We start from the raw sequence: 11,148 nt of genomic DNA, 5'->3' as shown, positions 1-11,148 counted from the left end.
GGGGGGCTGCAGAACCGCTTCTCTTCCTGCTGGGCTTAGCCTTCAGTTCCACACAGTTGCCACCAGAGGGCAGCAGTGGCTAAAACACAGGATCCAGGGCCAGAACGCGGGGATGGACGAGACAGAATGGAGGACGGGGGTGGGGGGTGGGGGTGGGGGAATGTTAGGATGACCGAAAAGCAAAACCCAGAATTCAACAGAAAGGAACTTGCTGATAGTGGGATTGACGTGAGGCTTACAGACGGACTTCTGGGGCACAGTGCTTACCAACTTGAGATTTATATACATGAAGTTCTGAGCAGAATAGAAAAGAGAGCTTCCGCGGTCCAAGCTGGGGGGTGTGGGTGCACGCGGGCCCCGTCTGTTTCCAGTGACCCCACTCCTAAACGTGCACTCATAAAATAACTTTATTGGTCAGGTTAGCCACCGTGCATGCCTTTCCTGTAATGGGAATCCTTTCTAGTGAGGGACACGGAGGTGTCCACACGCATCAGAAGAGCCTGGGGTCGGGGCGGCCTCCCCCCCTTCCCCCCCTCCACGGGCGTCAGAGCTCCCTGTGGAAACGAGCTGGTTTGGCTTTTGTGGATTTCCGGGTCTGGAGCCAAGAAGGAAGTCTAGGGTCCCCCTCTCCCTTTTCTCCCCTCCCCCCACCTTTTCCCTTTCCAGAGAAGCTGCTGGCAAGCAGACACGGAGTCAGGGGGTGTGCTGGTGTTGGGGTGGGCTTCTCTGGGGCTGAATACCCCCAGTGGGTCCCTGTCCCGTTCCCCCCCCCCCCGCTTTCCAGATGATGGAGCCCCATCAGTGCCCAGAAGAGCAGCACCAATATTATATTTCAGATCTGAAGAGAAATAACTGCTCTCTGGCCAAGCGACGAGGGAAGGGAAAGGCATCTTGGTAAGGAAGGTGCGGAAGCAGCGGTGGCGAGCACTGTCAGCGGAGCCGGGACTTGGAGCTCTGGCCTTGGGAAGATCAGTTCCTTTGGGCCAGGGGGGCGTGTTGGGAGCTGGTTGGAGTCTGCCACCCTTCCAGCCTATCAGACCTTCCCGCTTAGACGAAAGGCCAGAACTGTCTTTCCCGAGCTTTGAACCCCCCCCCCCCGGCCTCCATCTTTGAGGCTAGCTGTCTAAGCGGGGAAGCCGGGCGGGCGGGCGGGATGAAACGCCCCAGAGGGCGCTTCAGTCCAGCTAATTGGCCGCGGGTTATGAACGATGACCGCCAGTCTGGCCTCTCCTGCTCTGAAGTCAGAGCTCCCTTTCAAAGAGCCGCCCGGCTGCTAAAATAGAACCTCATAAAGGTATCCCAGCCCAGGGTCCTGCCGGCTCCCGCATCCGCCTGTGATCATGGTCGCCCCGCAGGTGACCGCCGGTCTGGTGGCTTTCCACGGGGGCCCAAGGGCAGCGTGAAGGGGACTCTCCACGCCCTCGCGACTTCAGAGGACAGAGGGGGCGTACCGCACTGGTTGCTAGGCAGCCCGCATACCTTGGGGTCTCTTGGCTGCCTCCAGCGGGGACCGAAGAGCGTGCGGTGAAGTAGGGCTGAGTGGATGAGGTGGGAGGAGGAGGAGGAGGAGGAGGAGGAGGAGGCTGGAGCAGAGTGTTCTGAGGAGTGATCAAGGGCTGCAGAGGACCTGCGGGAGCACGGGGCTGCTGGGAGGGAGAGCCAGAGGTTGCTTGGGAAGGGCAGTTATGGGCTAGAGTGCTCAAGCAACTCTTCAACTGCCATGCCTTTAATTCCTCCAAGAGAACTCAATAATCGTGAGATTCCGGGGCCAGGACTCGGGATAATTCCACCCGCTCCCCCTCTCATCACTGGGGAGCAGGCCACGTGTGCCCACCCGCTCAGCAGAAACCTGCCCAGCCCCTGACCCCACCTACTTCCTCCTACAGGGCAGAGGCTGCGGGAGCCCAGGGAGGATCGCTGTCGCGGGACTGTCCCAGCCCTCCCAGCAAAAGCCAAACCAGCAAGCTGAATGCGGCGGGTGCGGGGGCTGCGGTCCATCCGTCCGTCTGTCCGTCCGTCGGGGCCCCGGGCCGGGGGCTCAGATCTCGATGAGGCTGGCCAGGCGCAGGCAGAGGGGCGCGTCCACCGGCATGGCGCTGCGCTGGATCTCGTTGCCGTCCAGGCGCAGCACCTGCAGCTTGGAGAAGTTCATCACGTCCACCACGGTGCAGAAGCTGCTGATGGAGAACTCTGCGGAGACAGGGGCCCCGGAAACCCGGATCACAGGCCGGAAGTGCAGTGTGTGTGTGTGTGTGTGTGTGTGTGTGTGTGTGTGTGTGTGTCCCAGGGCTTGGACTCAGGGCCTGAGCACTGTCCCTGGCTTCCTCTTGCTCAAGGCTAGCACTCTACCACGTGAGCTACAGCGCCCCTTCTGGCTCTTTCCGTGTGTGTGGTGCTGAGGAATCGAACCCAGGGCTTCATGCATGCTAGGTGAGCACTCTACCGCTAGGCCACACTCCCAGCCCCACAGGCTGGCTTTCACACATGATCTTCAGATCTCAGCCTCGTGCACAGCTAGGATTACAGGCCCGAGCCCCTGCGGCCTGGCGGACATGGCTTCTTTGAAGCTGCTGTTGGGGAAGTGGCGGGGGGGGGGGGGGTGGTGGTGGTGGTGCGTGTTTCTCGGGTTGGATGTACCTGGCACAGGTGGGCTCAGGACTAGGGACGGGAGAGGGCTGTGTCTGCGTCTGCAGCTCAGCTTCTTCTTAGCTCACGGACTCGTGAGTGAGCGTCCTTGAGCATCGTTCCTGCCAGAGCGTGTTTTTTTATTTTTACTTTCTCTGTTTATGGGCAGCAGAGGGAAGCAGAGGTTCGTCAGCGCTTTCAAGTGCTTGATTGCTTCTAGAGAGGGAGAGCGCTTTGCTGAATTGCTTGAGGGGGAAGATGGGAAGCGGAGAGGCTTCAACACTGACACGAGCTCCCGCCACTTTGCAGACAGAGAAAGGGGCAGGAAATGAAAGAAACCCGGAGCGAGCCAGGCTCTGAGGTGAAAGCAGGCTAGAAACCCCAGCTGCTTGCTCCTTCTACTGGTGCTCTACTGCGTGAGCCATGCCTCCAGTCCTGTTGTTTGCTGTCTATTTTTGGAGTTGGAATCTTTTTTTTTTTTTTTTGGCCAGTGCTGGGCCTTGGACTCAGGGCCTGAGCACTGTCCCTGGCTTCTTCCCGCTCAAGGCTAGCACTCTGCCGCTTGAGCCACAGCGCCGCTTCTGGCCGTTTTCTGTATATGTGGTGCTGGGGAATCGAACCTAGGGCCTCGTGTATCCGAGGCAGGCACTCTTGCCACTAGGCTATATCCCCAGCCCTGGAGTTGGAATCTTAATGACTCTTCTGTCTGAGCTGACTTCAAACCACTATCCATCCTCCAGATCTCGGCCTCCTGAGCAGTCCGGAGCCACCAATGCCCTGCTACGATTTACCTTTTAAAAAACAATCTCAGAAGGCTCTCAGTCGAATCTGCCCCCCCACCCCCGCCCCCTCCACCCAGAAGCCCGGGAGGAGAGCCACACTGGGGCGGTGGGGGTGGGGACTGCTTGTGGAGGTGTTCCCTAGGTGTGTGTGTGGGGGGGGGGGGGCAGATGGGGTGGGCAGGCTGGAGGCACAGTGTGATCAGGGGCTGGGCCTGTGTCATCCCAGGGGGACAAGAGGTCACGTGACTCCGCGCAGAGTCAATTCCAGCTCTATGGAGGCTGAGCGATTCTTACCTCCTCCCCCGCCCCTCCCCTCCCCCTCCCCACCCCCCCCCTCCCCCCGCCAGCCTGGAGCCCGCAGACCCCTGACCCTCTGCAGAGCGGAGTCCCTGAGTCCCGGATCCCAGTCGTGGACGCATCCGTACGGCCTGACTTTGAGGAACCAGGCGCCCAGCGTCTATAGACTGACCACACCGGACACGGGGAGCCAGCTCCCCCCCCCCCCGGTCCTCCCCACGCCCAGGGATCAGGCAGAGCTGACATTTTCCAGCCAGATTAAGTACTGACATAAGTCTTTCCAAATCCCTCCTGGTGCCCGCCCAGCCATCCTGGGTCCGCTGCTTCTGAATAACTTTCCTGATGGTGGCCTGCCGGCTGCCAGGCTGGAAAAACTGAGGCTGACTGGAGGGTATGTGGGGGGGGGGGGGGGCAGGGGAGAGGCAGGGGAGGAGAGGCAGGGGAGGGAGAGGGAGCGGGCTTTCCCCCACTCCCCACTCCCGGTCCCTGCCCTCCATCACCCTGGGAGGGTCTGAGTCAGGGCCTTTGAGACGGGAGGCAAGGCAGGCATTTGGGGTTTGATGCTATGGAATCTGGGTGACATGGAGATACCTTTTCCTTCCCTGGCCTCCTCTTTCAACCAGGGTGGGGAAGAACATAAAAAGAACCAACAACGAAATTGTCAACAAGAAATGTCCTCCTTCCTCCCCTCCCCTCCCCTCCCCTCCCCTCCTTTCTCCTCCCCTCCCTCCTCTCCTTTCTCACTGTACTGGGGTTGGAACTGGGGACTCATCTTGCTGGGCAAGTGCTCTGGCACTTGGACCACATCTCCAGCCCAGATGAGTCGTTTTCAAAGCGGTCGTGGGAGGGAAGCTGACAATGGTTACCATGTATTGTTTATAAAGTTATGTGCCAGGACCAGGCGCGGGCATGGATTAGTTTCTTGCTTTAAGGATGGTAAGATCTTGGAGTTGCTCTGCTGCAAGAGCAAATGGAAGGGGGGGGGGGGGGTTGCGCAGAACAAGATAACCAGGAAAGGAATGAAACTTCAGTACTGCCCAGAAGGAAAGCACTAGAAACTTTCAGGTTGTCTGAATAGAGAACTCTCTTGCAGGACCTGGGGATGCTTCTGGAAGCCCTTTGTGATTGCCCTGCAGATGTGAATCCGGTCTCTTACACCATGCCATCTTTCTCTGCTTCTGTTAGACACCCAAAGGGTGTGTGTGTGTGTGTGTGTGTGTGTGTGTGTGTGTGTGTGTATGTTCTGGTCCTGGGGCTTAAACTCAGAGCCTGGGTACTGTCCCTTAGCTTTTGTGCTGAGAGCTGGAACTCAATCACTTGAGCCACACTTCTGCTTCTGGCTTTTTGCTGGTTAATTGGAGACAAAGAGTCTCATGGACTTTCCTGCCCAAGGTTGACTTTGAACTGCAACCCTCGGGTCTCAGCTTCCTGAATAGTGGGGATTACAGGCGTGAGCCGCCGCACCTGGGAGTCTTGGACAGGATGGCTGCTCTTTGATGTTACCTTTTTCAGGATCAAACTTGAATGAAGCTCAGCCTACACTGTGCCTTTTTTTTTTTCTTTCAGTACTGGGTCTTAAATTCAGTGCCTCAAACTTGCTAGCCAGTTGCTTAGATTTTTCCCTTCAGTACTAGGACTTGAACTCAGGGCCTCAAACTTGCTAGCCGGTTGCTTGGCAAGGGCTTTGAACTTGCTCTAGCATGCGACGGCGGCGGGTGACTGTGAGGTGTGATGTAAAGTCACTGGGAAATGCAAAGCCTTCCCAGCATGCAAGGGCTTTCAGACATCCCTAGGGACCCCCTCACCCCAGAAACAAGGACACCCCAAAGAAAGCGAGGCTTTAAACCCCAGTCCGTGTGGTGTGTACGCAATAGACAGGCAGTGTTCCACCTTGCGGGGCGCTGCCTGGGCCTCCATCCCCCCCTCCTCCTTCCCCCCCCCCCACGTCCACCCAGGCCTCCCTCTCTCTGGCTCCTTCCCAAAGGATGAATCTGTCCCTTGGGGTGGGGGGACCGGCCTCCTCTTTCCCTGAGCTTTCCCTTCCCTTCCTTCTCAGCAGGCTGCCCCCTCCCAGGAGAGCAGAGGGCTCTGCCCCCTAACGGTGTGTGTGTGTGTGTGTGTGTGTGTGTGTGTGTGTGTGTGTGTGGGTGGGTGGGTGGGTGGGTGGCTAAGCGCTGGCTCAGAACCTTCCAGCAGAGAGGAAAGCATATGTGTGTGTGTGGGGGGAGGGGGTGTGTAAGCAAGTTCTGAACACAGATCGCAAGAGGAAGGCAGCGGGAGGCAGTGATTCCATCGAGCTGCGGGGAGACAGCCGTGGTGCCAGCCTGTAACCGTGCCCGCCACCCCACAGACCGCACGGGCAGCCAGGCCCCGGTACCCAGCCCGGAGGACCGCGGCCCGGCCACCTGGGGCTCCTGGGACTCCAGGAAGAACTGGCCAGAGCCGGCTCTGAGAGCCACGCATGCTCACACACACCCACGACAGAACAGGAGAGCCAGGCGGAGCGGAGCCCGCCGCCCTCCACGCCGCCCTCTGGAGCCCTGGGCTGAGACTCAACCCTGCAGGGAAGCCCTCTCGGAGCAGCCCACTCCCCACGGAGCCCCCTAGCCGGGAGCCCGAGTGGGTCCTCCCTGCACCTCTGGTTCAAGGCGATGGCTCGTGGTTTGGGGGTGCTTTTTCTTTCTTTCTCCTCTTGTGGTACTGGGAATGGAACCCAGAGCCTCACACTAGATGAGCACTCTGCCACTTGGGCCACTCGCCTCTCCAGCCTCTTCTTCTTTGTCTCCTTGTTTTTTAAGGCCTGGCGGTCCTGGCTGGGGCTGACCTCAAGCTCCCGATAGTCCTACCCGAGTGGCTGGTATTACAGGCGTGAGCCACCACACCCAGCTTCATTTACATATATGATTCGGTTGGGCGGTGTGTTTCTGCTCCCTCCACCCCCCGCCCTGCCCAGAGCCTCACCGTTGATCCTGTTGCCCTGGAGGTACAGGTTCTCCAGGTTGGTGTTGACGGGCGGGATCTTCTGCAGCTGGTTGTAGGACAGGTCGAGCTCCAGGAGACTGCTGGAGTTGAAGGTGTTGGTGGCCAGGCCGCTGTTGGTGAGACTGTTGTGGGACAGCCGCACGTACAGCAGCTTGGGCGACCCCCGGAAGTAGCTGTCGGGCATGGTGTAGACGTTGTTGTGCTCCAGGTACAGCTGCTCCAGGGCGGAGGGGAGCCCGTCGGGCACCCTGCGGAGGTGGTTGTAGCTGAGGTCCAGCAGGATGAGGGAGCGGAGGCCCCGCATGGAGCTGCCCACCTCCTGGATCTCGTTGTGCTGCAGGTACAAGGCGGTGAGGTTCTCCAGCCCCTCCAGGGCGTTGTTGGGGACCCTGGAGATCTGGTTGTGGTCGAGGTGGAGCTCGCGCAGGGAGCGGGGCAGGGGCCCGGGCATGCGCGTCAGGTTGTTGTGGTCCAGGTACAGGCGCTCCAGCTGCCTCAGCTTGGAGAAGACCCTCCTGCCCACCTTGTCGCTGGAGATCTGGTTCCCGTGGAGGGCCACCCACAGGAGGCCCGTGGCGTTGTCGAAGACGCCCTCCTGGATGGCGGCGATCTGGTTGTTCTGGAAGTAGACGTACTTCATGCGGGAGGGCACGAAGGGCAGGTACTTGAGGTTGCGGTTGTCACAGTACATGGCCGTGGGGAAGTTGGGGGGGCAGTCGCACTCTTGGGGGCAGTCGCGGGGCTCCGGGGGGGACGGGGAGCCGTAGAAGTAGGCCGGGCCGCCCTCGTCCACTCCGTAGGGGTAGGGGTAGGGCTCGGCGGGCTCGTAGGGGTAGGGGTCGTAGGGGTCGTCGTAGGCCGACTGCTGGCTGCGGAGGTACTGGAACCACCAGTGCGAGTCCTCCTCGTACTGAGCCTGGGCCAGGCAGCAGAGCCCGGCCAGCAGCACGAGTCCCGCCCACTGCATGGTCGGCCTGCGGGCGCAGAGAGGGCAGAGAGGGGCTGAGGGGGCGGAAGGGGGGGCGCCCCCGGCGGGGCACAGGGCACGGCCCAGGTCGGGTGCCCAGAGCTGGAGGCCTGCTCCCTTCCTAGGCCTCCCTTCCCAGGGCTCCCCCGACCCGGTCCTGGCTACCCAGGGCCCGCGAGCTGCATTCATCCCCGGCCCAGGTCACCTAAGAGAGGGGAAGAACGGGGAGGGGGGGGGTCGCTGCTGGGAGGGGGGCAGGTTCTGAGGGACCACAAGCACCCCGGAACTGGGGCGCCCGCGACGGCGGCGTGTGTGCACACGTGGGTGCGTGATGCTAAGAAGGGCTGGGGTTTTCTTCAGGCCTGAATTCGCATCCAGTTTGGACACCCAGGGACGTAACACTTTCTGAGTCCAGAGGGACAAGTCCTCCGGCTCTCCCCAGGTCTCGGGGGCTTCCAGGAGCGGCTTGGAACTGCAAAAGGGGAGGCCTGAGCTACTGGAGGGGGACCGCTTGGTCTCACGGGCCGCGGGGAGGGGTGGGCTCGCTCTGCGGCCACCGCTAGGCCGGGCCCCCCCCTTCCCAGTGCTGGGTGAGAAGGATCTCAGCACTGCGCGGCCCCCCAGGTCTTCCTGTAACTGTCACACGGGCGTGGCAAGGGCGGTGGCAGCGGGCGTGGCACCTCTCGAGTCCCTGCCCTTCTCCCCCAGTGCCAGGCACTGGTGGCTCCCCCCTGTCATCCTAGCTACTCAGGAGGCTGAGATCTGAGGATGGCAGTTCAAAGCCAGCCCGGGCAGAAAAGTCTGTGGGACTCTTTTCCCCAGTAAGTACTTTGGCCCAAGTGGTAGAGTGCTAACCTTGAGCACAAAGAGGCACAGGGACAGCGCCCAGGCACCGAGTTCAAGCCCCAGGACCAGAAAAAAAAAAAAAAAAGCCAACATGGAATCTAAAACAGCTGAGCAGGACCCTGACTGAGACAGCCCATCTAAGTCCCCGCCAGCCCCCATGCCCCCCCAGACCCCTGTTTCCCTCAGGCCCCATGTCACCCCACCGGACCCTGGGCTCCAGAGGCGCAGATGAGCCTTGGGCAGCCTCAGGCCACACACAAAGAGCCACAGTGTTTGTGAGATGCAGGCCCAGCTGCCCACTGCCCCGGCACTCTGGCTGGCTTGGTCTCTGGCTCTGGCCAGAAGAGAAGATGGAAGGCCCAGCCTATTGCCAAGAGTGCATTTTTCCATGGCGCGCGGCAGGACCAAGGTGGCTGCTTGGAGGGCTGGCACAGTGAGCCTCTGTCTCCGCTCCTCCTCCTCCTCCTCCTCCTCCTCCTTCCAGACGGGGCATCTTGGCAGAGGAAAGCCACCTTCCTCTTGAAGAGCTAGCTTTCCAGGGTTGTGTGCCCAGCTACTGTGGCTTCTCCTTAGAGCCACGGCTGCTGAGAGGGCTTGGTGGGGAGCCAGCGCCTGTCCCCACCGCACCCCGCCGTCTCCTTGGCGATGCTGCCTCAGGACCGCAGTGGGCAGACGCGGGGCCCGTGCAGTGTGGCTGTCGCTCTGGAGCCTCGGGGAGCTGACTCCGAGCTCTTCCTCTTCCCCAAGCCCAGGACTCCGACGGGAGCCGCCCCCCATCCTCGTGGGCCTCCCCGGCATCCATAGCTCCCAGGATGTGACTGGTTCTTAATTCTTATTGTTATCCTTTTGCTTTCACCCCAGTACACACACACACACACACACACACACACACACACACACACACACTCTCTGTACAAAGCTTGCCCCCTCCAGCAACATTTGGGGGCCATGAACCCTCTTTATGAAGCATTGAAGAGAGAATCTGGGGCTACCTCCAGGGGCTGATGGGATTCACGAGTAGCTAGCAAGAAATTCTGGTGGACACATCTGCTTACAAATTAGAGGTTCCAAACCCACCAAAGGGCTGTAAGGCCCCATGCAGGACCGATCTCTCCTCTCCCCTTTGCCCCTCTCCCTCATCCCTGGGGTCACGGTCCAGGTAGTGAAGACTCATTTCCCCCCCGCGAGCCCCTCTCCCCTCCCCTGTTCATTCCCTGTATTTCTTGAATGCAGTTACAGAAGGACGAGACCTCCGAGTCAGGGACCGGCCGCGCTTACCTCGGGCTGGAGCTTCCAGAGAGTGACCACGTCCCCCGCTCTGGCCTCCTGGGGCTGGAGAAAGACCCGAACGTGTGAGAGAGAGGAAGGGAGAGGTGCGGCACTGAGAGTGTGCGGGTCTGTGCCAGGCCAGGGCCCGCCCCCAAATTCCTAATCAAGTGTGGCGAAGAGAGGGGCCGGGGAGCTTGGATTCTGGCTTTTTGTAGGGGCGGAGCTCACACTCCACGGCTGCAAAAAAAAAAAACCCCAAAAAACCCCAACCCTGCTGCTGGCCGCCTGTGTCAAAACCACCTCTTTCCACTCACTTATCTTCCCCGAAGCTGGCGGTGCGGCCGCTCTCTGCTGAAGACGTTCCTAGCTCCCTGAAGCTGTTTGCACAGCGTCTTGGGAAGCGCCTGGGTTTCTCATTAAGCCCACAAGGCAGATGTGGGGAGCGATGAGGGAGGGCCGGGTTTGGGAAGAGGCCTCTTAACCCTTTCAGCGGCCCCGGGGTTCCCCCAGAGAGCAGCGACTTGCCCTCCTGGGCTCAGGTGCCCTCTATGGGCAGGTGAGAGTAGTGCAGGCGGCGGGTCCCATCCACCGAGACCTCTGAGACTTCCTTGGGGCCCGGGGGCAGGGGTGGGGGGTGGGGGGGTGGGTTCGGCCCTGGCCGTTGTGATCAGTGAGAGGCAGGGATCTCACACTGGTTGTGCACTCGATCCGAACCGGCACTGGGCGCTTCGTGTGTGAACTTCGTGTGCTTGAACTCAGGGCCCGGGCATTGTCCCTGAGCTTTTTTTTGCTCAAGGCTAGGAGTGCTCCGCTACTTGAGCCACTTCTGTTTTACTGGTGGTTAACTAGAGAGAAGAATCTCACTGGCTTTTCCTTCCCCTGGCTGGCCTTGAACTGCCATGTTTAGATCTCAGCCTCCTGAGTAGCTAGGATGACAGGTGGGAGCCACTAGCACCCAGCTCACATTGACACAGAGGAGGGATTGTTGTATAAGGAAATGGAGGGGTGGGGAGTCGAAGCAGGAGGCCCAGCCTAGCGGCGAGGAGAGGAGGGATGGCAGGTTAGACAACTGTGACAGGTGAGAGAGAGGAGATTTTACACACACACACACACACACACACACACACACACACACACACACACACACACACCTGGCTTGAATTCAGGGCCTGGGCGCTGTCCCTGGGCCTCTTTGTGCTCAAGGCCAGCACTCTACCAATTGAGCCACAGCACCACTTCCAGTTCTTGAGTGCTTAATTGGAGATAAGAGTCTCACAGGGACTTTTCTGCCCAGGCTGGCTTGCTTTGTTTTGTTTTTGCCAGTCCTGGGGCTTGAACTCAGGGCCTGAGCACTGTCCCTGGCTTCTTTTTGCTCAAGGC

At 60.1% G+C, this 11,148-nt stretch overlaps 1 protein-coding gene across 1 annotated transcript; it reads right to left on the bottom strand.

Annotated features, from left to right (window-relative positions):
* Window positions 1–1,714: 1,714 nt before the first annotated feature.
* Fmod (fibromodulin) lies at window positions 1,715–9,952 on the bottom strand. Its single transcript, XM_048357770.1, has 4 exons — window positions 9,778–9,952; window positions 6,666–7,660; window positions 2,019–2,190; window positions 1,715–1,988 (listed from the first exon to the last, which is right to left on the bottom strand). The coding sequence occupies exons 2-3, from the start codon at window positions 7,651–7,653 to the stop codon at window positions 2,039–2,041; spliced, it is 1,140 nt and encodes a 379-aa protein (XP_048213727.1). The 5' UTR covers window positions 7,654–7,660; window positions 9,778–9,952; the 3' UTR covers window positions 1,715–1,988; window positions 2,019–2,038.
* Window positions 9,953–11,148: the final 1,196 nt, after the last annotated feature.

This window comes from Perognathus longimembris, chromosome 11, assembly GCF_023159225.1.
Source record: "Perognathus longimembris pacificus isolate PPM17 chromosome 11, ASM2315922v1, whole genome shotgun sequence".
Lineage (NCBI taxonomy): Eukaryota > Metazoa > Chordata > Mammalia > Rodentia > Heteromyidae > Perognathus > Perognathus longimembris.
Note: the sequence above shows the minus strand (reverse complement) of the source record. Positions and strands in the feature narration are given on the sequence as shown.